The 27,831-nt window shown below is 37.3% G+C and overlaps 1 protein-coding gene across 1 annotated transcript in view; it reads left to right on the forward strand.

The window, feature by feature from the left end:
• LOC108701353 (sodium channel protein type 2 subunit alpha) overlaps positions 1-27,237 on the forward strand; it is an 87,716-nt gene extending 60,479 nt beyond the window's left edge. Inside the window, exons 18-27 of the mRNA XM_041576224.1 lie at positions 310-439; positions 1,152-1,306; positions 6,485-6,658; positions 8,505-8,627; positions 12,672-12,953; positions 15,674-15,727; positions 21,053-21,190; positions 21,948-22,052; positions 23,996-24,266; positions 25,427-27,237. Of these exons, the coding sequence (XP_041432158.1) occupies positions 310-439; positions 1,152-1,306; positions 6,485-6,658; positions 8,505-8,627; positions 12,672-12,953; positions 15,674-15,727; positions 21,053-21,190; positions 21,948-22,052; positions 23,996-24,266; positions 25,427-26,598 (2,604 nt within the window). The 3' untranslated portion in view covers positions 26,599-27,237. The remainder of the gene's footprint in view (positions 1-309; positions 440-1,151; positions 1,307-6,484; positions 6,659-8,504; positions 8,628-12,671; positions 12,954-15,673; positions 15,728-21,052; positions 21,191-21,947; positions 22,053-23,995; positions 24,267-25,426) is intronic.
• Positions 27,238-27,831: the final 594 nt, after the last annotated feature.

Here is a 27,831-nt window from a genome sequence, read left to right on the forward strand (position 1 = left end):
ATCTGAATCTACAAAGACAAGAGGAATAAGCAGGAGGAAGTTATAAAACTTCAGACTTCAAGTGTTAAGTATTCAGGTATGAGAGAAGTGACAATTAGGAAGATATTTCAGTTTCATGGGAAATGTGCAAAAAGCTTCATAGCAGAAAGATAAAGTGACATCATACTTTGTTTAATGAAATTAATACTATTAACAAGGCTATTTTAATGGCTTATTGTACCATTTTTAACATTTAACATGTATCACTGTATATCTTATTTTCTTTATGTCGAGGCTCCTTTTTGAATTTAAATTGATATTATTTTGCAGCAGATAAAGCTTTCTAGCTCTTCTGAAGGGAGTACAATCAATATTAGAGCTTCAGGAGTGGAAGGAATAGAAGAGCTCTTAGACTATGAGTATGAGGAGACATTTGATCCAGAGCCATGTTTTACAGATGGTACGCATGATTCTCTTTGCCAGCTGTTGTTTTGTGTTCTTGAACATTTTATGCAAAGGAAATACCCAGACCAACAACACAGTGGGTGGATTTCCATTTTCGTTAAACATTTTGGAGTGCATAGCAAAGTGTCAAACAAACAACAAATATAATTTAAAGGCCACAAATGCTGTAATGTATGTTTCATGAAAGAACATTTTCTAACAATAGCAAACATAAATATGGAGCATGTGATTTTGATCCCTCATTTTGTATTCTGTCTTCTCATTTAAGACATGTTATGCTATGCTATGCATTTGCAGGGTGGTCAAAGGTCCATAAACCCATTGACTCAAAATGCTAAGAGTATCCATAAAACACTGCCATGTGCAGGCTCTTGGTAATTGCATGGTTTCTTTAGTCCAGTGCTGTCCAACTTTGGTACTGAGGGCCGGAATGTTTCTGGCCTATGTGGTAGAGGGCCGATAATGGAAGCCCCTTTTAAACCACACTCCCTTAAACCACACTCACAGTATCACAAGAAATCTTAAGACAATACTCACATTAATGATGGTAGAACATCAAAATAAATGGTTGATGCTCACTGAAGGGATATCACTCATCATTTATATGTACCACCAGTTGGACAGCACTGCTTTAGTCAGTAGATGCACTTGTCCATAATTTATTTCTACTTCTCAAATACTTAACTTGTCTTTGTTCTGTTTGATAGATTGTGCTGCAAAGTTCACATGTTGCCAGGTCAGCATAGAGGATGGAACTGGAAGAGACTGGTGGAATCTCAGAAAAACCTGTAATACCATTGTTGAGCACAGTTGGTTTGAATCATTTATTATACTTATGATACTTCTCAGCAGTGGTGCACTGGTAAGTATAATACTAACGTTTAATCTCAGTAACAGACTTTGAACTGTCTAATCTTTGCACTCTTCCCATCTTCAGTTATCTCTTCTCCACCTCAAATAAGAGAGACCACTAAAAAAAATCTAAAGACTCTTAGCATATAAAGTATTATTAAATAAGGGGTGTGGGCAACCACAATGATGGAAAGATTGTCATCCAAAACCTTCCCGTGATCCTAAGTGCACGTTTGAATGAGTCCATATCTGGTAAAAAGTAAAACATTTGAGGAAAGATTGAGTCCATGAAGAAGTTCAGGGTTTGGCCTTGCCTTAGAACACTGGAGTTTATTCAGTTCGGGAAATATCCTATGAAATGTTGTACTATACCCAGTTTATTAAGATTGAGAAGATCATCAAAGAGAAACAATCAATACTCCACAGATCCAATTCTTAGTAATATAATTTTGAATGGGAACAAATTTGTTACTCACAAATCCAGATCGTTAAAGAATATATTGTCTCCAAAGTTCTATTATTGACATTACCATAAATAGTAATTGCAGGTATGTACAGTATACAGTAGATGTGGATTAACAAGATATGTATGTCACTTGTAATTAAATGCACACCTCAAAAAGCTTTATCTCTGTTGTCACTAGAGAATACAAAAATGTATTACAATACCACTAATGTGATTAATTTGCCAAATTGTAAACATTATGTTTAAAACTCTATGAGGGCCAAAAAAGTTACAAGGCATATTTCTAGTATAAGTTTCTATTGATATTGAAGCAATTTCAAGAAACTTCAAAATTATTCTAAGATAAGATTAAGAAATCTTTCTGTAATAAGAAAAAAGAGGTTTACTCTTGGCCCAATCGGTAGCAATCTATTTATAACATTGTTGAAACAAGATATCCAATGAATTTTTATCTTTCAAGTAGACAACTGATAGGGCTAAAAAGTGAGTGTAACATCTACTGTACTGAACTCAACCCATACATTTGCGGTTAGTTAATGGCTACATAATAAAGTGCCTTTTATGTCTGTATATAACCTGCCTAACTGCTAGTTCATCCAGTTGATCCAGAGGAAGGCAAAAAACCTCTTCTGAAGCCTCTCCAATTTGCCTCAGAGGGGGAAAAAATCCTTCCTGAATCAGACCAGTCCCTGGATCAACTTGTACTATAACGCTGTATTTCTGCCTGGATTTGAACCAGAAACTCATTGCTTGTTGTGCGGTCTCCTTGTCTCTTACCTATTTGAGCAGACTGCTGGGTTACTGGTTCGCTTCAATAATATCCTTATTTTTTTCAGGCATGAATGATGGCTATAAGTGGTTTAAATTAACCCACACCTGTTCTATATCTCTAATTATCCAACCTAAAAATCCCTAAAAAAAGTTCCTTCTTTGCCTGCTTGACTTATCTTCTGGATCCCATCTGTGTACCATGTTATCGATTGGTTTTGACCTGGCCTGCCTGACTCTGATTCTTGTAAGCTACCTCAATCCTCTTTATACAATCTGATTCCCTTGCTTGCTCAGATCCTTTGCCCTGATCCTCTCACTTTAAGACCTGGCGGCACCCGAATAGCAGAGCCAAAGGTGGCGGTTATAGGCAAAAGTGTGAGCTTTGCAATTTTCTGGGTTTTGGCTTACCGATCGTGAAAGTGCCATCCCAACATTTACTTCTTGTGATAAAACTTTAAACCAGCTCCAGCGGTGGCAAACCCCCTTAATGTGCAAAAAAATAATCCAATAATAATATATGTAAATCAGGCTCCATGTTCTGGTTTTCTATTACAGAACAATTAAACAGCAGTATGTCATCCCTATCTGGTGTTGATTAAATAGGAATATCGTGAAGCCAAAGATGGCTGACTGGCCTTTAGTGCCACACAACGTAACTGAAAATAAATTCAGGTTTATAAAAATGGGTGAATGTAGCATCTACTGTTATTGTGCAGTAAGTAAATATATATTAAATATGGTTGTGTTTACCTTTAATCTTGGATAATTGTCCAAAACTGTTTTTATTTTATGAACTTAAATAAAATGTCATTTATTTTTTATGGTTTCTCTGAGTAATTTTTTTATTCCAGATAAGTAAATTTCATGGACTGGACTATTATTATTATTCTGTGCTGAAATCTTAATATTATGCATGCAGCAACACGCTCTGCCAGAAAAATTTCTATGCCTAGTGATGCGGCATAGAATTATTATTTTTCTTATTATAATGGAAGAAAACCCATGATAAAGGGAATTTTCAAGTTAATATTGATAGACTTGTGCTATAATAAAATCTGATTCAGGAAATTGGAACATTTCTAATACTGAAATGTTTAAGGGCATGTAAACCTTTCATAAATTCCAGCCATTAACTGATTCTTCTGATCCCCTAATTATCCAAATTATGCATATCAAGCTTAATTAAATATGCAAGATAATTCTCCAGTGAGAATCATTGTCACCAGCTGTACAGCAAGCATTGCATTGTTATCTAAAATATTGGGATTACTGTGCCATTATTGCTTGCTAATATTACCCTGTAATCAAACTTTTGAAGGGCAAATATAGCGCTGATAAGGTACATAGAATTTGGAAAAATAGTATTTAATTCCTTTAGAAGCAATAGCATGAAACAAAAAAAAGGGAGTTCAAATGAAGTAGATATTGCTCTTATTGAAGCAAACTCTTCTTTCTTTAAGGGGCCAATTCATTAACTTCGAGTGAAGGATTCGAAGTAAAAAAACTTCGAATTTCGAAGTTTTTTTTGGCTAATTCGACCATCGAATGGACTACTTCGACCTTCGACTACGACTTCGACTTTGAATGGAATGATTCGAACTAAAAATCGTTTGACTATTCGACCATTCGATAGTCGAAGTACTGTCTCTTTAAAAAAAAACTTTGACCCCCTAGTTTGCCGCCTAAAAGCTACCGAACCCAATGTTAGCCTATGGGAAAGGTCCCCGTAGGCTTGCCTATCTTTTTTTGGTCGAAGGATAATCCTTCAATCGTTGGATTAAAATCCTTCGAATCGTTCGATTAGAAGGATTTAATTATTCGATCGAACGATTATTCCTTTGCGCAAAATCCTTCGACTTCGATATTCGAAGTCGAAGGATTTTCATTCTCCAGTCGAATATCGAGGGTTAATTAACCCTCGATATTCGACCCTTGATGAATTTGCCCCTAAGTATCCATCTATGAGTGAATTTGCCCCTAAGTATCCACTCTCCATTCATTTCTATGAGATTTTTAAAGGCGTATTTATCAAAGGGTGAACTTTCACTTTCACCCATTGATAAATACACCTTTCAAAATCCCATAGAAATGAATGGAGAACGGTGGAATTTCACTCCAGTGGTGGCACTTCACTCTTAACTTCACTCTTTGATAAATATACCCCTACGTGTTTGCAGGACAGCACACATCATAATTGTCTGAAGAATGCTGGAAGTTGTAATTCAACATTTGCATAGAGAAAAACAATAGGACCCATTAACTAACAATCTAGTTTTGATTTTTTTCCACTAATCTCCAAAAATTTGTAGTTTTCTAATTTAAAAAAAGGTCAAGATTTATTAAGAAGTAAAAATCATGAAAACCACTAACACAAAACTTTGCCAGGTAAAAGTTGTTGAGGTCCTATAGAAGTCAGTGGGAGCTGCACTGAACCTATTGGACCATTTTAAATCAATTTAAAATTGTAGAGGTTTTTGGATTTTGTGTTTGCTAGTAATTGTCCAAAAACTCAGATTTTTGGGGGGAATGTAGTAAAAGAGTTGCAAAGAGAAAAACAATTCACATCAATAAGAATAAAAATTTGCATTTCACAATGTAATATTCTTCCTTAAACTTCTATTGCATTGTGAATTTTAATTGTGCATTGCTAATTTTAATTGTTCACTTTTAAGAAGTGCTTAAAAGTGTGGGTAATCTTTTGGATTTTGGAACTTTTTCAGTAAGTTTTATGACATTCACTGCGCATTGGAGCAAACTATAAAATTCTCAAACTTTCTTCTACTGTTGGAAGTGGTTGCAAAACAGTTTCCGAGTTTGCAAAAGCTATATTAAATTAGCTCAAAGGAATATTTGTTTGTGCAAAGACATAACTTTTCGTATTGTGAACAGTTTTTTTGTTACCGATTTTTATTACATCCCCCCCCCTTTTGTGTGGTGACCAATGCTCCAGTTGGTATGACACAAAATTAAAAATAAATGTGTATCTGAACCTGGGTTCTATGCCTGATTTTTTTGTTTACTTTATAAGTTACTGTTAGTACCTCTGATTATCAGGTTTCTGACCCTTGTCCTGACATCTATCAGTTTCCTCCTTGTCCTGACTTACAGGCTACAGCCCATAACATAAATATATTAATGAGCATCAAGTTAGGATTAATCAATGCCAGAAAAATCAAATACTACTTACTGATAACCAGTTTTCTGTCATTGATTGCTTTTTGGTCTCTCCTTTTTTAAATTCAATTGTTTTGTATTAATTGGAAAAATAAAAAGATTGAAGAAGATTGAAGAAGCAAAAAACAATTGATGACAGAAAACACCAATGAAATTATGAACTAACTATTTTTCTGGCATTGATTATCCTGAGCCTAATTATTAGTATGTAATAAATATGAGTCTTAGCAATATTTCTCAAATCCTTGCTATATTTATGGAGGGTGGTGTCCAGGAGACTACTAACAGGGACAAATCGGCCCACGGATGATGGCGCCTATGCGGAGTTAGTCCCCGGTGCTTGGGGACGGATAATAATTGTAAGCAATCCTGCTATTAAAAAGGTAAACATCCCATTTAGGCTATATGACATGGAGGCTGAATTAGAAAAAGTGTTTGATGTAACCAATGTTTGTCACTGGCACCAGCTCTAGTGAGCAACACCTAAACTTTTTGGTTTGAATGGATGGTTTTAGAAAACAACTTCATAAATGGATTTTTATTATGCCAAGACAAACAAAGCATTGTGTATTAATTGGACACTTCAAATTATTTTTGCAGTGGTGCTGGGCCATCTATTAGAACACCTTGTTCATGGATGCAGCCCAATCTGAAACAGCCAACCTGGTTATCTACATATTGGAACCAAATCTGCTCAATTTTCACATATATATTTTATTACATATCTGTAAATTTACCTTTTTGTGAGGAACTAAATGTCTATATTTTTAATTGCAGGCATTTGAAGACATATACATTGAACAACGGAAAAATGTGAAAGCAGTACTGGAATATGCAGACAAGGTCTTTGCCTACATCTTTATTATGGAAATGCTTCTGAAATGGGTGGCATACGGCTTCATAAAGTATTTCACCAATGCATGGTGCTGGCTTGATTTCCTAATTGTAGATGTAGGTATTGTTATTTTTATATATGATAACCTACTAACCTTTACCTTCACATATTGTATACTTGACTGAGAACATTGATGTTTCTATGCCTTGGACTGCATACCTTCTGGCAGCAAGAATCTTGAAGGGGGCAAATTACAAATTATGGTAAACTGGGGTGCGCCAAACCATGAATGGAATAGCGAAGTGCAGGGTAAAGCCATTCATACTAATCCATATTCTTTATGTTTGCTTTGATCACAAAAACATATTGTTTCTCTTTATGTAATAAGCTGTGTTTCCCCACTCTACTAGTCTTCCACAATCGATGGCTGGGGATATGTCCCTATAGCATGCTAAGGACAACATGAAGCTGAGAAGAGTCCAGGACATGATTATACTAGTCAAACATTTACCCCTCCCATTATATAGTCTGCCTCCCTCCAAGCTCCTGAACCTGGAGCAACACTGCGGGGCAAATTTACTTAAGGTCGAATATCGAGGGTTACGTTAAATTGATCGAACGATTTTTGTTCGACCAAAAACAGCTAGCAAAGCCTATGGGGACCTTCCCCATAGGCTAACATTGATTTCGGTAGCTTTAAGGTGGCGAACTAGGGGGTCGAAGTTTTTTCTTAAAGAGACAGTACTTCGACTATCGAATAGTCGAACAATTTTTAGTTCGAATCGTTCGATTTGAAGTCGAAGTCGAAGGTCGAAGTAGCCCATTCAATTGTCGAAGTAGCCAAAAAAAACATTCGAAATTCGAAGTTTTTTTCCTCTATTCCTACACTCGAACTAAGTAAATGGGCCCCTGCATGTTGTTATTCTGCTGCCTCTTCAAAGATTAAAGCATATTTACCAAAATTCAAACTTGAGAAACGTTGAATTGATTATCTTGAATGTGCCCTCTCAATCATTGTAAAAGTAAATCTATTTTTTTTTCAATAAGTCAAATATAGAATACCTCTCGAAAACTCAAGTTGAAAAATAGCTTGAAATTTAAAAAATACAGCTCCCATGAACTTCCATATTTTAGATGCTGTATTTTTTTTTTGGTAGAGTTTTAAAGTTTTTTTTTTATCTCAACAGTTGATAAATTTGCCCCTTAATGTGACAGAAAGTAATAGCACATAATTTGAGTTTATGTAAATATTTACTGCTATTTTAGTAAAAGGGTTGATTATGCAATTACATACTGGGATAAAGAACTTATTGGTCTTTCTTTGAAAGTAGTACAATTTTGTACCAATTATTTTGTTTAGACTCTACAAACTCTTTCATTTTTAAATAAGAAAAGGCAACTGTAGCATGTTATAACCAGCTCTTAGAAAGTTACAACCACCCTGACTACTTACAACAGGTTAAGGAAGTCATACCCAGGTCAGTTCAGTACAGTATGCCACCAATTAGCATGCAGGCTGGAGGTAAGGATACTGTACATACACAGCATGGCTATCTCTTCATTGTTCCCTAGTTTGATTGACAGGGCAGAATGCACAGATACCATATGAGGAGCAATATACAGCATGGCCACCTTTTCATAACTTCTGGTTCTAATAAACAGTACTGAATAGTTAGATCAGCTGGTTAAAGTGCCAGTGGATTCAGTTGCAATATAAAATATATATTTTAAATAAAAATGATAGACATATTGGCCACCGTAATTTAAAAGCATGTGGACAAAGAATAAGAGGGGCCCAGGGAGACCTGGGTGAACCAGCATTTTCCCTTGTTTCCTGGTAGGCCAGTCTGACTGAAAGCAATATACTAAAGTTTAATGTATTGTTTGTTCATTGGTATACTTTCTTGATATCGTTATTGATTTATAAGACAATTAAGATCATAAATGTTTTCTTTTGTATAGATTTCCTTGGTTAGCCTTGTAGCCAATGCCTTGGGCTACTCAGAGTTAGGTGCCATTAAGTCGCTTAGGACACTAAGAGCCTTGAGACCCCTGAGAGCCCTCTCACGGTTTGAAGGGATGAGGGTAAGGAGGCATGAATATCTTTTTTTTTTAGCTGCATGCTATAGAAACGCTTACAGCTTTTCCTGCACAAGCTATTTTTCTGTGACTTTTTTTTTTGGCTATTGGCAATACATAAATGGTTGTTTGTCTGTTCTCATGTATAATGATGATTAGAGAAACATAAGAAATGTTATCAACCTGTGGCCAACTACTGTATCCCATATGGTGGAATTCTACGATTTGGTACTGGGGACACATTATTTAATAACATTTGCTTTGTGTGCCAATAATTTACTCGTACCCATACTTTTAAGATAACAGTCTTAGTTATTAACATTTATTATTGTTAGAACTCATGCAAATTGCAGAATCTTCATAAATGGTGGATTTGTAAGTCAATCTAAAATACTTTGAATTTCAAACTGGGCCAAATCCATATGACTGTTATCAACCATTTTATCAGTTGACTGTTCAGGTATGGGACCTGTTTCTGCATAACGATAATGCATCCTATACCTGTACCAATAATTATACAGTATATCTCTGCTTATGCCTACATAAAACATCCTTTGTTTGTTTAGGAATCGGTTGAGGACAGATGGCACTTTGCAATGATTAATGTTTAATCTTTGCTACCTTCCCACAAAAGCTTTACATTTTAGATTTCTAATTAATTGTTTGAACTGCTTCAACCCTTAATAACATGCTGTAGAATTCTGGGAGTTGCAGTCAACGACATTTGGGTCAAGAAAGTAAACGAAGAAAATACAAAAGAACATAACTTATCTAAAAATAAAGTACATTATAAAGATGAAACCAACCTTTCAACCCTTCAAAGTAAAAAAGAATAAACAATACATAAAATAAAATTATTTTAAAGCTATTTAGCTTACTTCTGAGATATTACATTTTTTGTGAATAGTTATTTAAATGAACATCTATAGCCTTTGCATATACATTTGCATGACTTGCTATGCTGTGTGATTAGTATTTTGCATGTCAAATATTTGGCTCCGTTTTTAATACATGTGGCTATTGTGTTAATTTTGTCGATGCTATATAAACTGCTAGCAAAGGTTTTATTTACAAGACTTTTGTGTTTGAAATTGTAATTGAAATTCAATTTCAATTTTGTATAACTGCATTCTGAGTATCTATATTAAAATTGAAATTGAAATAGTTGAGATAGAAGATAATAATAAAGCAACCCATCCAAACCCCAACTCAGCAAATATATATTCACCTCAAATCTCACCCTTTCTGACCTTCAAGTTGGGCTTGCAGTGTATACATAGGATACAACTGATTCTCCCCAATTATGAATCTAGAAAATAATACACAATGCATCAGATAATTACGTCTGAACACACCATAGTTAAAAGCAAATACCCTGTGACAAAAACAAAAGTCCTGCTTTGACTAGAACATTTTTACATGTACACAAATAAGATACAGCAATCAATATCATTATAGCCAAAGTACCCTTTGTGTAATTATAATCTTGAGTATATTGCAGTTCACCCACCAATACTGCTTAGTCTCCAGAATCTGGTTCACTTTAAAGAACTTGCCATCCACTTCAGGACCTTTAAACAACCAACCATGGTAAAGGTAAATGAAATAAGCTGCTCCCCTGCCTTTTGTCTTACACTGGGGTAAAACTCTGCTACACTGCACTGGTCAACTCAACTTTACTGCAATTGGACCTGGAAACTTTAAGCACTGGGCAAGTTTGTCCTTTATCCCCATGTATGATTCAAAGGTTATATAATGTAGACAAAATGACATAATTATGTGTAGGGGTCCATAGGGTTAACTTCACCTATGTTCTGGAAATCACTTACTGGTTGGAAATCCCCTGGTGTGGCCAGCTAAGAGTTGGGCCTAATTTAGTGATGGGAGGGGGTCAGGGGAAGTGTTTCCTTGGTCCCAAGCGTAAGTGTGCCCTGGCAGTTCCAGATTTGGCCAGTAGGTTTGCACTGGCAGTTCCAGATTTGGACGGGAGGAGATGCCATGTGCGCTCTCTCTTTTGACTTCCACTCAAGGAGGGCGTGGATGCTTCTGGGGGCCATGGTGAGCCTGGAGCCCCCATAATCATGTGGAGCTCGACCTGGACAAGAGGTCTTGAGCCCAGAGGCAGCAGAGCAAATAAAGGTGCTGCCTGGGGACTGGATTCCTTTTTATGGATGCCTTTTTCAGCGTGAGCCTCCTGTGTGAGGTCTTGTCTGTGTGCCAACCAAGTGGGAGCAACTGCCTTGTCCAAATGGAGAGGTAATTTGGGGCAGGTAGTGCTACCTGGGAAACTTAAAGAGCTCTTGGCGGAAGGGAATGAACTATCTTTGTCCACCCGGAATGGAGTGAGGGACTGTGTCCAGGTTAATACTGTGCCAGGGTTTGATTCACCACACTGGTTCTGCAGGGCAAATGAGATATTGTTATTATTGCATTTTTGATTTTCTTTATTCCTATAAAAAGTTATATTTGTTTGTTGTACATGTGTAGTTCAAGTGTCCTAGTGGAATTTACCTGAGGTGTAATTCCTCAGTGCCCACTAGGTGGAGGCACTGTGTTAAAAAATCCCAATTCCCAAAACTTTTCACATAACAAGGGGAATTCAGGCCCTTTATTGAGAGGATTTTTTTTTTATTGAGAGTATACATCCTATTCTACACAAAGGGGCAGATTCACTAAGGGTCGAATTTCGAAGTAAAAAATACTTCGAAATTCGACCCTCGAATTGAAATCCTTCGACTTCGAATATCGAAGTCGAAGGATTTAGCGCTAAACGTTCGTTCGAACGATCAAACGATTTTTCGTTCGATCGAACGATTAAATCCTTCGAATTGAACGATTTGAAGGATTTTAATCCAACGATCGAAGGAAAATCCTTCGATCAAAAAAAGGTTAGCAAACCTATGGGGACCTTCCCCATAGGCTAACATTGACTTCGGTAGGTTTTACCTGCCGAAGTAGGGGGTCGAAGTTTTTTTTAAAGGGAAAGTACTTCGACTATCGAATGGTCGAATAGTCGAACGGTTTTTCGTTCGATTCGTTCAATTTCGTTCGTATTCGAACGAATTTAACCAATTCGATGGTCGAAGTACCAAAAAAATACTTCGAAATTCGAATTTTTTTCATTCGAATCCTTCACTCGAGCTTAGTGAATCGGCCCCAAAGTGTCATTATAGGGTTACATATGTATATATGTAAGATAATAGCAGGATGCCTGACGTGCTTGGAATCAGTATTCTCATTGGTGAATTTTCTTACATCTATAATTATGTTTTTTGGCAACATCCGTAGAAAACGAAGGGGTGATGTTGGAAGGTGTTACTGTTGAATGTAATAGCATTTTATGGTGTTTGAAAACCAATGGCCGGGGTCCATCTCACCAACCATAAAATCCAGTCTCAGGATAGGAAAAATAGGCAAACTTACAAGTGATTAGGTATCAGGGACATGTTTGTTTTATTGACTTTCTAAAATTATTTTTGATCTTCCACTTTGGACACTGGTAGGGGATTTTTACAAAAATGTTGGTGTGTTAATTTACCAGGGATTAAACAGTTTTTCACCAGGTTTAAAATTGCAAAAAATATCACTTAACCTATGACAATATATACAGTATAAAGTCTCACAATAGACAACTATGGAAAAAGTGTGCTTTCCAAAAAAAAAATATTGAGCACTTTAAGGGAAGAAAAAAAATAGTAAATGCTAATATTAAATGACCCAGAATGAAAATCTTACACTTGTCTTAAAAAAATCTTCTTAATACACTCAGAAGCAAACTTTTTATACGGCTTCCAAAAAATGGCAGCTTTGCTTTCTATACCATTCTCATTGGATCAATTCACATGTATGAAACTATTTACATAATATATAACCCAAATCTCCAGCCATTAAAACCAGTGATTTCACACACTTGCCCAAACATGAATAATTTCAAATAATTCAATACTAGTTCAATTTGTCTCTATCTTTATCGCCAATGTAGATTTATGTCAAACAAAACCTAACATTATTTTTACCTCCACTGTGTTATTTGTATTTTATTACATGTAGGTGGTTGTAAACGCTCTGATTGGAGCTATTCCATCCATTATGAATGTGCTTCTCGTTTGCCTTATATTCTGGCTGATCTTCAGCATCATGGGAGTAAATTTATTTGCTGGCAAGTTCTACCACTGTATCAATACTACAAGTGGTGCTATGTTCCCTGTCACAGAGGTTAACAATTACTCTGAATGCTTCATGTTCATTAATACCACTGGGGTTGGCAGATGGAAAAATGTTAAAGTGAACTTCGACAATGTGGGTTCTGGATATCTTGCCTTGCTTCAAGTGGTAAGTAACCTTTTTACACTTTTCTTTTATACAAAATTAAAGGAGAATTCCACACTACATCAGATTTTGGATAATGACAGGAAAGTCAATTTTAAGAAACTTTCTAATAGAAATAGATTTTTCAATACTTTCTAAAGTTGAAAATGCAATTGGTACTGAAAGAAATATCTGCCTGGCTGTTTATATTCTATGTCAGTACTGTCCAACCTTTGGGGCCGATTCATCAATAGTCGAATATCGAGGGTTAATTAACCCTCAATATTCGACTGGGAACTAAAATCGTTCGACTTCGAATATCGAAGTCGAACGATTTAGCGCTAATCCTGCGATCGATCGATCGAAATCCTGCGATCGATCGATTAAATCCTTCAAATCGAACGATTCGAACGATTTTAATCCAACGATCGAAGGAAAATCCTTCGATCAAAAAAAGGTTAGCAAGCCTATGGGGACCTTCCCCATAGGCTAACATTGACTTCGGTAGCTTTTAGCTGCCGAAGTAGGGGGTCGAAGTTTTTTTTAAAGGGAAAGTACTTCGACTATCGAATGGTCGAATAGTCGAACGATTTTTACTTCAAATCGTTCGAATTCGAACGAATTTAACCAATTCGATGGTCGAAGTACCCAAAAAATACTTCGAAATTCGAATTTTTTTCATTCGAATCCTTCACTCGAGCTTAGTGAATCGGCCCCTTTGTGTTACCAAGGGCCTGAACTTTTCAGGCCTACATGGTGGAGGGCAGATAATGAAAGCCAGGGCCTGGCCACACCCTTGTTAACACAAGATTTTTTTGAAGAGCATGTCCACATTAATGGTGGTAGCACACCAAAAAACCAAATGGTTGGTGTTCACAGCAGGGATATCACTTATCACTCATATGTGAAAAATGTAAGTCATATTAAAACATACCCATAAATCCATATTCCTTCTTCTCCCCTGTGGATAACACAGCATCCCCTCCCCAGCACATGATTAAACACCTTTGGGGCCCCTAACAATAATTGCCAAATGCTAGCAAACCCCCAGAACAAACCCTCCCAGGCTTATGTCCCAGAAGTAGCATAGGGCAGGCAGAGTATGGCACACACAGGGAGCATAGGGCAGGCAGAGTATTTGACACACATAAAGAATAGGGCAGGTAGAGTATGGCACACACAAGGATCTTAGGGCAGGCAGAGTATGTCACACACATGGAGCATAGAGCAGGTAGAGTATGGCACACACAAGGAGCATAGGGCAGGCAGAGTATGGCACACACATGTAGCTTAGGGCAGGTAGAGTATGTCACACACATGGAGCATAGAGCAGGTAGAGTATGGCACACACAAGGAGCATAGGGCAGGCAGAGTATGGCACACACATGTAGCTTAGGGCAGGTAGAGTATGGCACACACAGGGAGCATAGGGGAGGCATAATAGAGCAGGAGACAAGGAAACTGTTCATACTGTGCTACATACACAATGTTGGTGCCCCTTCAGCAATTTGTATGAAGTGTGAACAATATGGGCACTTTCAGTCTTGGTCTGAGATGTGAATGGTAAAAGGAATTAGGGGTGTAGACAACAGAGGTGTTACATGTGTGAACAATGCAGGGGGATTACAAGTGTGAACAATGCAGGATTTTAAAATCTGAAATTGAGATGTAAACAATGCAGGGGCCAGTCAATCTCAGTATTGATACCTTTTAAATCTTACACAAGATAAGCAGCCATAGCAGGCAGACTTTCATGTGGGAGTTCACACAAGGGAGAGTCAGTTGGACAGCATTGTTCTATGCATTCCTTGTTCTTTTGAACCTGTTGGAGAGCTGAAAGGGAATAAAAAAAACAAAGTATAAAGTAAGGAATAAAATAATCATGATTTCATTTGGAATTACATTTACATTTTCTTTAATAAATGTGTATTAGTAAGTCTTTCAATATGCAAAAGATAAACATGTTTTGGGTGAACATAATCATGATATTAATTGAATCTCCCCAAAAGAAGTATGTGGTTGAAAATATAATCATGGAACATACATTATGCAATCAATATATTCTGTTCTCTGTTATTTCATACAGTAATTGACTAAATATGCCTTTAGTACTTTTTTAGGCAAATTTGGTAAGATTAATAGATACATAGATCGGTCAATTAATATAAATATATAATTATATATAACTGGTAAGCAGTACTTGGTGACTATTTTTGCATCTGTAATTTAGGGGGTTATTTACTAAATCTCAAATTAATCTAAGTTTTTTATTAATTAAACTCATTCAGCAACCATTTTTCTCTGAAAAATTAGAGCGTCAAAACATCGAGACAAAATGAAGCGCATATTGTAAAATTAATGCTCTAAAAACTCGATTTTATCACATTTTTAGCTGTGAAAATTTTATTGGATTATCCAGCGCAGATTACAATGTCAAGAAACAACTTTGGGGACATCTGCCATTGACTTCTACACAACTCGGTTTGAGATGGAGTATTTTTGGATTCAGATTTTTAACAACTTTGGGGTATAATAGATCTCTTAAAATTCAAGGTTTTTTTTCCACGAAAAATATAAGTTTCCCCTTAAAAACTTCGACCAGATACATTCATATTTAAATAAATGGCCTCTAAATTTAGGACAAGTAGTTTAGAGAGCTAGGGGGCGCAGTGGGATAGTTTATAATTTCCTATAATCTGTACATGAGTTTGTAAAATGTATGCACACACTTTTGTCTCTTAAAGGCTACCTTTAAAGGATGGATGCCTATCATGTATGCAGCAGTGGATTCGAGAGAGGTAACAATTTTTTATTAAAATGTATTTTCATAATTGTATATGTGTAATTTCAGTTATCTACCAGTTGCCTAAATTCTTATTTCTGTGTACAAGATATTCTGTGGTTTAATTTATTTTGTACGGAGAAGTTCAAATACAGACGCACACCCTGGTCCTCCAATCACAAAGTCCCGGTGCACAGTGAGATAGGTATCGGCCACCTATCAAATGTGTACAGCAAAGGATTCACTCGCACACGGGTAATGCTGGCAGGATGATACCCTTGCTTTAAATTTATTTAATGCAGCATGCAACGTTTCGGGGATGTCCCCCTTTATCAAGCATGCTTGATAAAGGGGGATATCCCCGAAACGTTGCATGATGCATTAAATAAATTTAAAGCAAGGGTATCACCCTGCCAGCATTACCCGTGAGCCAGTTAATTTATTTTGTACACCTGAGAATTGACATAAAACCTTCTATAAACCCAATATACAGTATCTGCTACATACAGGGTAAAAATATTGGAATTCTTAAGCAGATTTGCTTGTGGACCCAGTTCCATAAAAATGAGGACAAGAAAAATTAAATTAGAAAGTTGTCAGCAAACTGATGCCTAATCGTCTGACCCAAAGGGACTGTTTGTGCATTTTTGAAACCCTAGCCTCCATCTGCTAATCCATTTTCTACATAGAAACCTGGGGACTATATAATAACAAATAAAACTTTGCTCCAGGTCAACTAACCAATCTGTGTTTTATGATGAATTCCTATATCCTGGTTTGGCCTTTCAAGCTTACTTATTTATTGTGTATAATTTGTTATAGTACCAGGCACAGTTAATATTTTGACTTGTTTCCCATTTTGTATTCTTTATTCATTTTTTATAAAATGTAAGTAAAAAAAATGCTTCCTGGGCATTCGTGTTATCTTACCTTTCCTTAACGTCCTATACCGCAGCACAAGTGGGGTTAATCCTCCTCCCTGTTTGGTAGGACGAGACAGAGTTAATTAACACTCTATATCACCACCCCCCCATATGATTCGTGTTTTTTTCGTCCTACCTCCTGAGGTAGTGATGAGACTTGCTAAGAAGAAGCAATTTTTGTTTTCTGGGGCCTTCGCTGCCTTGATGAACCGGTTGGGGGACTTCTGGAATAGCGGTCTTCCCCACGGGGTCCCCATTTCCCCGAAGGTTGCAGCTACAGCCTAAAGACTGGGAGTGGAGGGCGCATTTTTGACGAGCATTCGGCGATTGTGACGCGCAAAATTGACACGGACGAGTGCAAACATGTTAGGTGCATGCGTCCAGGTGTAGACGCACACTGATGACGTCACAGACTGGGAAACTTAAATATTGGCTGTTTTCCCTACACACTGCCCTTGCTACAGATTGTATGCTGCTCTCTAAGGGTTGTAGCTGCCTGCAAAGCATCAAAGGTACTGACAGTAACCTTATTATGCTGCCACTCTGCTCTCTTCTCTCTGCCTCTCTTCCTAGCCCTTCTATGTGTTTTTTTCTATGTGTTAAAGATGTCAGATGGAGCATTCTAAAGGGAAGATAATTTCTAAAACTAAACATCTTGCCTGTAGAGAATGTCAAACACCCCTCTCAGATGGTTATGCTATGGTGCGTTGTGAGGACTGCCTTTCTAAGGATGCACCTACTCCCAATATTCAGTCTGAGCCTTTTATGGAATGGTTTAAAGAGCTATTACAGCAGAGTTACATGGAGTTTAATTAATCCATTCTAAAGAAAGTCCCTAAGCCTGCTATAGAGGAAAACCCCTCCTCAGCTGAGGAAGGGGAATGTTTTGTTATTGATGAAGTTGATTCCTCCTCTTCTAGTGAAGAAATAGTAGACACCTCGATATTCCAGGCGGATAACATTGGTAAACTTATTAAGGCTGTTAAAAGTGCCATTGAGGCTCAAGAGGGAAAGAGTCAGAGACTGACAAAACTCAGGATTTGAGTTAAAGGGCTAAAGGCTTTCCTTTTCATCTGATCATAAAGGATTTAATAGAATTCGAGCGGAAGAACCCGGATAAAGCACCTGTTATAAGTAAGAGATTTAAGTCACTGTTCCCGATTGACGAGGAAGTCAAGAACTGGGAATCCCCTCCATTAGTAGATGTAGCAGTAGCTCATCTTTCTAAGCGCTCTACCATTCCAGTGGAAGATGGGTCGGGTCTCAGGGACCCAATGGGCCATAAAGCGGAGTGTTCCTTGAGGCATATATATATATCTGTTTCAGCCCAGTGTAAGCCACTGGTAGCAGCCTCTGGTGTTTCTAGAGCTTTGAGGAACTGGCTCATGCAATTGGCAAAGGATACTGCGGCAAAGGTCCCTACGGACCAACTGTTAAAATCTCTTAAGGGCATAAAGTTAGCATCTGAGTTTTTATGTGATGCTTCTATTGAATCTTTGAAGTTGGTTTCTAAGAACATGGCCCTTTATACTACAGCCAGGAGAGCTATCTGGCTTAAGCCCTGGTCTGCTGATACCACATCTAAAACCAACTTGTGTAACATGCCCTTTGAGCCAGGTCACCTTTTTGGCTCCAAGCTAGACACTCTTATGGACAAGACTCTGCCTCAAGACAGGCAGAGGGTACGATGGAGAAATATTTTTTTTATTGACTCTTCTATCAGGTTTAAGCAGACAAGGGATGAAAAGGAGAAGGATAAGTCCCAATTTTCCAGAGCCCAAGGTGGGCCATTTAGGGGCCAAAGGGGCAGGGGTAAGTCCTTGCCATCTGGATGCAAGTGGGACTTATGACGCCAGGAGTCCTCCAGTGGGTGGAAGACTGGCTCTTTTTTTAGACCATTTGGTAGAGATCATAAAAAGTTCCTTTTTTGGAAGAAGGCTGCGGCACCTATTCCACGATATTCCTGGTCCCAAAACCAGATGGGTCTTTTCGCACCATCATAGACCTCAAATTTGTCAATTGATTCATCCAGAAAAAACGTTTAAGAATGGAGACAATAAAATCAACTCTGCAGATGATAGAGCCAGCAGACTATCTTGTGACCTTGGATCTGAAAGATGCCTATCTCCATATACCCATTTTTTCCGGCTCACAGAAAATTTCTAAGAATTGCAGTAATCCTAAAGGAGAAGCTCCATCACTTTCAGTTTCGGGTCCTGCCTTTTGGTATCACCTCTGCCCCGAGGGTGTTCACAAGAGTTGTGGCTGCTTTCACGTCAGTTCTTCATCAGGAAGGTATCCATGTGATATCATATCTGGATGATTGGTTGTTCAGGGCAGAGTAAGCCTCCCTTCTTCAGAAACATCTGGAGAAATCCTTAAAGATCCTTCAGTATCTTGGCTGGATGGTCAACATGGAGAAATTGTCTCTATTTCCCTCAAAAGTAAAGCAGTTACTGGGGATGTGTATCAACACGGAAGAAATGAGAGTTACCCTAACTTGCCAGTAGTATAAGTGCTGTCACTCACCTGAAGAAATCAGTTCCTGTCTCCTTGAGACAGATGATGAGTGTGTTAGGGACAGCCTCTATAGAAGCTCTTCCTTGGGCCAGGCTACACGTGTGTCCCCTCCAACAGGAGATTCTGACACTCTGGGACAGGTCAGAAGATTCCCTAGACTCCACTTGGATTCTCTCTCGGGAAGTCAAAAACTCTCTCGACTGGTGGCTTCAGAGAGCCAGATATTTCAGAGGGAGGCCGATTCAGGATCCCTTGGGGATCTTAATAACAATGGATGCTTCCACTAAAAGGGATGGGGAACTCATCTAGGGAAGAATACTGCTCAAGGCCCTTGGGATGCCATGGAAAATCAATTTCCTCAAATTTCATAGAAATGCAGGCAGTGTTCAATGCCCTCATGGCTTTCTCCGATTTAATCCAGGATCAGGCAGTAACTATACAATCAGACAACTCAACAGTAGTCTCGTATTTAAACCAACAGGGGGGAACCAGATCCCAGATTCTCCTGAAAAAATCCCAGAAGATCTTAAACTGGGCAGAAAACAACCTGTTGAATATTGTTGCAGTTTACATCAGGGGGAAGGACAATCTTCTTGCAGACCATCTGAGCAGAGTAATGCTGGAGTCCTTGAATCAGGAAATTTTCATCAACTTAGTCAGACGTTGGGGAGTTCCGGAGGTCGACCTGATGGCAACCAGGGAGAATGCCAAATTCTGCTCCCTATCACCAGGATCATTCGTGGGTACAGGATGCGATGATGATCAAATGGGAATTGGTTCTGGCCTACATTTTTCCTCCCATTATGATCAGCAGGGTTATCAGAAAAATTTTAAAGGATCAGTCTTCGGTTATTGCCATTCTCCCCTTCTGGCCTAAGAGGATATGGTTCTCGCATCTAATGAACATGTGTCGCAGGGACTATTGGGTTCTTCCCCGGAGGGAAGACCTACTTACTCAGAACCAGTTTCAGTACCCCGAACTGAGTCGACTAAATCTTACGGCATGGAGGTTGATCGACCCCTATTGAATTCCTCTAGTCTGTCTGATACAGTTCTTAACACCCTCCTTCAATCCAGGAAATCATCAACTAACAAAGCCTACTCAAGAATTGTCCAGATTTTTCAGTCATGGTGTTTTACACATGATTTCAAGATGAGAAACCGTCTATTAATTCTGGAATTTTTGCAACAGGGCTTGGATAAGAAATAAAGTCCTAATACCCTCAGAGTAAAAGTGTCGGCTATTTCTGCTTTTTTGGGTCCCCGATTATCGTTTGATCCATTGATACAGAGGTTTCTTAAAGCAGTTCAGAGAATTAGACCTCCTATTCTAAATCCAGTTCCCCAATGGGACTTGAATATTGTGTTAGAACAGTTATGTGAACCACCTTTCGAACCCCTGGAAGCAATAGATCTAAAGCATCTTTCTTTTAAAGCTGCATTTCTTACGGCTATAACCTTTGCAGGAAGGATAAGCGAGATTCAAGCTTTGGCATCTAAGGAACCTTATTTACAATTTTTTCTGGAGCGTCCTACCAAACAGGGAGGGGGATTAACCCCACTTGTTCTGCTGTATGGACTTGAAGGAAAATAAAATAACGGTAATTAAAATTTCATCTTTAAATAATGTACAATTTTATTATAACATATCAGACACACTTACTGTAATATTTTAAGTTGTTTCCCATTTTTATCATTTTATAAAATGTAATTTAAAAAAATCAAGGAAATGTAATGAAAGGGTGAAAATTTAATAAGATATGAACAAGAACAAAACAGGAGTGTGAGACTTGGATTTAGTTGACAAACTGTAGGTTGAATTCTGGGTAACTTTGATCCTAATTTTACTGATTCATACATTATTGATGTTGCTAATTAACTATACTTTGTTTTTGCAGATAAATGAACAACCCGTATATGAACACAATACAATTATGTACTTATATTTTGTAACCTTTATCATATTTGGGTCATTCTTCACTTTAAATCTCTTCATTGGTGTCATTATTGATAACTTCAACCAACAGAAGAAGAAGATAAGTCTTTATCTTATGTTGTATTTATTTTTTAATTTTATTACCCATACCTCAAATTCCATGCAATTCCATGGAATAGTTTAACAGTTTCCTTGCTTTTTAAGAGATGTGTGGGATAAAGTATTTATTATTGCTTTGTACAGGTCCAGGTGTATCCTTCCTTGCATACTAGCTTTACAGTATTAACATTGGTGTATGAGCCTAATGGTAGTATTCCTTGTTGACTAGTGAGGTGATTAATTAATTAAGTAAGGCTAATTAAAAGTTACAATAGTCAATGCATGATATGATGAGTGAATAAGAATTTTAGTGGCAACTTGGGTGATTAATGATCATATTTTTGAAATATTCCTTAGAAAAGGTGACATAAATAAGACAGGGCAGAATCAAAAATAACCCCAAGGTACGAGCCTGGGAAGATGGCATGGCAATGGAGTTAGAACAGATGGCAGTATGCTCTATTTTTCTTTATTTATCTATTCTTTAACCAACTTACACCTTGATACCCATAGCAGCTAGTCAGAGCGCAATTCTATTCTATGGGGTGGAATTGCTCAGAAGCATAAAATGTACATAAATAGCATATCTATGAATTTCAGTTTGACAAATGAGAACTTTTACCTGGTCTGATGTGCAGAATATCTCATTTCTTAAGGTTTAAATGTAATAGTTTGCTTCCACAAATGCCATCTTTGATATAAAGACAATTTGTACAAAAGCATGAAGAAATCTAATTATTATGTTTCTAAAACTGTACCTAGGGGGTCAAGATATCTTTATGACAGAGGAACAAAAAAAGTATTATAATGCTATGAAAAAACTGGGCTCCAAAAAGCCTCAGAAACCAATTCCAAGGCCTGCGGTAAGATTTTTAATGCAGCTGTTGCTGATATTGTTCAGTAAACAGTATTAATGCAAAGGAATCCTCAAGAAAGAATAAAGCTTGCTCTGTGTACTTTTAACTCTTGGCTCTCTTGTTGGTGGAATTAAATATTTTTTTTCATTAAATGTACCACCTAAAGATCACTTTATAGATTTGTCTCTGTTCACTAGGGATGTAGCGAACTGTTCGCCGGCGAACTAGTTCGCGCGAACTTCGACTGTTCGCGTCCGCCGCAAGTTCGCGAACGTCGCGCGACGTTCGCCAATAGGCGTTCGCGTCAAAATCGGTCGCCCATTCGACCATTCGATCGCTAAAATCGAACGATTTTCGTTCGATTCGAACGAAAATCGTTCGATCGAACGATTAAAATCCTTCGATCGTTCGAATCGAACGATTTTCGGATGATCGAAGTTCGCGAACAGTTCGCGAACAGTTCGCAAATTTTGCCGGTGTTCGCGAACGGCGTTCGCGAACACATCGGCGGCGGTTCGCTACATCCCTACTGTTCACAGCTTTCTACATGTACAGCCAGATCTAGATTTGCTGTAACTATACTAAGGGGCAGATTTACTAAGCTGGAATGAATACGTTGAATAAAAAAATATTCGAATTTCAAAGTATTTTTTTGGGTACTTCGACCATTGAATTGGTCAAATTCAATCGAATCAGATGATTCGAACGATTTCAAGTATAAATTGTTGACTATTTGACCATTCGATAATCGAAGTACTTTCTCTTTAAAAAATACTTTGACTTCATACTTCGCCACTTTAAACCTACCGAGGTGCAATGTTAGCCTATGGGGACCTTCCCCAGCACTTTTCTACGTTTTTTTTTTGATCGAATAAAAATCCTTCGATCGATCTTTTGCGCTAAATCCTTCGAATTAGATATTCGAATTCAAAGGATTTTTACTTCGATGGTCAAATTTGAGGATTTTTTAACCCTCGAAATTCGACCCTTGATAAATCTGCCCCAAAGTGTCTGCTAAAAAACACCTTAAAATTTGGACAGTTACAAGTATTTGTCAATTCAAGTCATTAAGTGATAAGTAGATTTGAACAGGAGGGACTTTAGCCCTCCTGTGTCATGGGAGAGCAGCGCAGTAGTTAATAGTCTGATCTACACATTTTCTAGTTGATTTAACTTACTTTGATTCCGATTGGCTGTTATATTGATTCTTTTTTCTGATTGGCCAATTCAACTATCAGGGTGTGGCTATTTCAAAAAAGGTGCAACAGTGGCAGTGGCATAACTAGAATCAGCTGGACCCCCCCCTGCAAAAATCTTCAGAGGGGCCCAGCACACTCCTATCCCCAGCCGCCGACCCACTTACCACCTGTGCCCACTTCCCACCCTGACTCCACCCACTCTCCACCCAATTTCACCCACTATCCACCCCATGCCAACTTGCGTTCTGCTTCCCTGCCACAGGTAAGAGAGTGGCTGCGGAAGGCGGGGTTCTTGTTAGCCATAGAGGAAGCAGTCACGAGCCCCCCATAACTATGGGGTCTACTTCCTTTATAGTTATGCCACTGAACAGTGGCCTACTGTATATAAGCAGGCACTAGCAGAGCCAGAGATCACCAGACACCAGTTATTAAATAAATAAAAAGATATATTGTAGCAGCTATAATTTGGTTGGAGGTAAATGGTAATTTTGTATTTGTAGAACTCAATAGAGTTTTTTTTCAAGCAACTTCATTTTCCCCTAAGGTATTAAAACATGTGACTTTTCTTCTAAGAAAAAACTCAACCACTGACTTATTTAGGAAAAAGCTGTCTGGGTGTGATTATGAAAAGAACATTGCAAATGTTTTATTGTGTCTATTGCATATGTGCAATCTGTCACTTTTCTTCAGCCTTCAAAATATATTTTACATCCTACAATGATTTGATTTCATTTTTTTTTTTTTCCCCAGAATTTTTGCCAGGGATTGATCTTTGATATTGTAACAAAGCAAGCATTTGACATCACCATCATGATCCTCATCTTTCTCAACATGGTAACAATGATGATTGAAACAGATGACCAGAGTCAAGAGATGGAAACTTACTTATACAGGATCAATGTAGTCTTCATCATCCTTTTCACAGGAGAATTTCTCCTTAAACTAATCTCCTTGCGTCAGTATTATTTTACTATTGGCTGGAACATTTTTGACCTAGTTGTTGTCATCCTTTCTATAGTAGGTAGGTTTTTAAATGAGATTGCAAAAATGGGCAAGTTTTTTTTTTACCTTTTTATTGTTATTATTATAATTATTATTAATAAAATGTGTCTCTCTAACATAAACTTTAAATATTGGACTGAGGGTCAGCAACACTCCCACAACTTGAATACTATTAGAATTAATTACTTTATGTTTATAATCTTTAGATCACCACCTGGTTACTAGGTGCAATAGAGATCTTACAGATGATCATTTAAAACTGATGATTATCCCTTTTACTTAAAATATGACAAAAACATTCAGGGAAGTATACAGTTGATTTGATTAATCAGTTTTGCGTTTTGTTTTCCCTTAATTTTATATCATTTGATTTAGCTGTATGTTGAATTGAAATTCAGACGAATTCAATTCAAACCTCAATTTTACATACCCTGGTTTTAAGTTTTCCCTCATTTGAAACCATTTTTTTGTGGTCCCACCAGTTTACTTTTCTCTTCTGCATTTCACTAGAATTAAATTAAAACATCTGACTGCTGAAAAAAGCATTCAGGAGACTATTAAAAAATAGCTGTTTTTTTGTAAAAAAAAAGTTTTAGCTCAATGTTATGCTGTTTATATTATTGTTTATTTTTTAATGTATGTAGCTATTAAAATTCAGAAGGAATTTTGCCTTTTCTCCTTTAATTATAAATATTGTATTTACCTTTATTTTCTGCATTTCACTGACATGAAATTTAAATATCTGATTGCTGAAAAGCATTCAGGGCATTATAAGAAAACAATTAATTTGTGTAAAACAGTTTTAGGTTCAACTTTCCCCTATATTTATATTGTTGTTGGTATTTTGTTCCATCATAACATTTAGTTTATGTAGATATTTAAATTCAAAGAGACTTTTTCTCCTTTAATTATTATTTTTTTTACTATTTGCCTGCATTTCACTAAAAGCACCTTAAATTTCTGACTCCTGAAAAGCATTCAAGGAATTTAGAAGAAAATATCTGATTTGTATAACACAGATTCATTTTCCTTAAGAGTATTATGGATCTCCTTAGATCATAATTAGTTTACAAACATAGGAATACACAGTAGTATCAGTCATCCTAGTATAGGCTGAGAGTAACCATTGTCAAATGGATGAATACGTCATAAACGAACATTTATGTTTTTATTTTGCAGGTATGTTTCTGGCAGACATGATTGAAAATTTTGTTTCCCCAGCATTATTCAGAGTCATAAGACTTGCCAGGATTGGGAGAATCTTACGTCTCATTAAAGGGGCAAAGGGGATACGTACTCTGCTTTTTGCATTGATGATGTCACTGCCTGCTTTATTCAACATTGGGCTTCTGCTCTTTCTAGTGATGTTTATATTTGCCATCTTTGGAATGTCCAATTTTGCTTATGTGAAAAAGGAGTCTGGAATTGATGACATGTTCAACTTTGAAACCTTTGGCAACAGCATGATCTGTTTGTTCCAAATCACAACATCTGCTGGTTGGGATCTTTTGTTAGAACCAATTCTTAATAGTGGGGAGCCAGACTGTGACCCAAATTCTGAACACCCAGGAAGCATTGTTAGAGGCAATTGTGGAAATCCGTCTGTTGGGATATTCTTTTTTGTTAGTTATATTATTATATCATTTCTTATTGTGGTAAATATGTACATAGCTGTCATTCTTGAAAACTTTAGTGTTGCTACTGAAGAGAGTGCAGAGCCATTGGGAGAAGATGATTTTGAAATGTTCTATGAAGTTTGGGAAAAATTTGACCCATCTGCTTCACAGTTTATCGAGTACAGTAAGTTGTCTGTTTTTGCAGATGCACTTGACCCACCTCTTCGTGTACCAAAGCCAAATAATATACAACTTATTGCAATGGATCTTCCCATGGTAAGCGGTGACAGAATACACTGTCTTGACATACTATTTGCCTTTACAAAACGTGTCTTGGGTGAAGGAGGAGAAATGGATTCTCTTCGTCAACCAATGGAAGAACGTTTCATGACATCAAATCCATCAAAAGTCCCTTACGAACCAATTACAACCACCTTGCGACGTAAGCAAGAGGAGCAGTCTGCTATAATAATCCAGCGTTGTTACCGTCGTTTCAGGTTGAAAAAGAGGAAAGCATCTCAGACTTACAAGGGAAATACTAATAAACAAGTTAATATCCATTTCCAGAAAGAAAACATTTTTAATAAAATTCAAGAGCGTTACACCACAGAAATATCAGATACATCCACCTCAACGACTTCTCCACCTTCCTATGACAGTGTAGAGAAGACACAACAAGAAAAATGTGAAAAAGACATTGTTGAAAAAGAAGATCTCACTAAAGACCCAAAATGATGTACATTGTGTTGACAATACTAATTGACAATATTAATGTAATACATAGTTTACAGCCTCTAAAGGAGACCTACAATGCATTCATTCTCAACACTGAGAACTATGCCAAACTGACTATGTATGATGTATGTTAGTGCCTAAGACGCCATCTAAAAAGTATTCTCTATAAGAGAAGGACAGATATGTGAGCTTGCTGAAGGCTACAATTGCCAGATGCCATATGATAAAAGTGTTAAAGGGATCAAAAATATTTATTCTGCATGGGCACTGAAGGGCAGATGGTTATGCATCATTCAGAATAATCAGTCAATTCATTTTCAGATCATAGCCCAAATACAGTGAATTTAGTTAAAATATCAATGCTAGCTTTTGCAAGAAAGAATAATCTAGGTTGCTATTATAAAAATGGTAAAATATATATAACATTTTTGGGAAGTTCTAGATTTAAAATAGCTTTCTGACTTTTCTTGGTTGAAGACCAAAAAACAGATAACTGTTTAGTAGTTCACTTACCAGGCCATATTCAGATAAATAATGCTAGTTGGACATTGCATCAATAAAAAGGTAAAAGTCTTAAAACAAGTAGTAACTATTTACAATGGACTGCTAGATTATGGCATATGCCATTGATTGGCATACTGGTGCTCTGAAAGTTTATTGCTAACTACTATGTTGGTAGGCAATAGGAAGCATGGTAGAGGGGTTTCTCAGGAAGCCTGTGCCATATTATTTGGTGCAAGGCTAGATCTGTAGATCTGTGCCTCTCCATTCACCATTCAGAGTAGCCAGATTGTAATGCACAGGGCAGTTGGTCCTTAAAAGTTCAGTTTCTAGCCCTTGTGTCCAACAAGTTTAGCAACTGTCACAGTGCAGACAAACAGGGAATAGCTGTGCAACCAACTAAACCTTACCATAATACCACCTATTATAATCTTATCTTTGGTGCCTTGGAAATAAGGATACGTCCAGTGAGAGCCATTTTTAATAACAGTTTCAAGTGTTTAGAATCAGCAATTTCCTACAGTGTCAGAGACTATTTGTACTGAGAAATTGTGGGGCATATGCAAACTATTTTAACCTTTCTTTAATATGAAAATATCTGTAGATAACATGGTTTGGTCTAGGCATGAATCCAGAATGGTCTGCAGCTTTGGAGTTGATTTTGTAGCTCAGTGTAACACAAAACCTTCAGGTCACTCTATTATACTGGGCAGTGAATGTCACTGTTTTGAT

This window comes from Xenopus laevis, chromosome 9_10L, assembly GCF_017654675.1.
Source record: "Xenopus laevis strain J_2021 chromosome 9_10L, Xenopus_laevis_v10.1, whole genome shotgun sequence".
NCBI lineage: Eukaryota > Metazoa > Chordata > Amphibia > Anura > Pipidae > Xenopus > Xenopus laevis.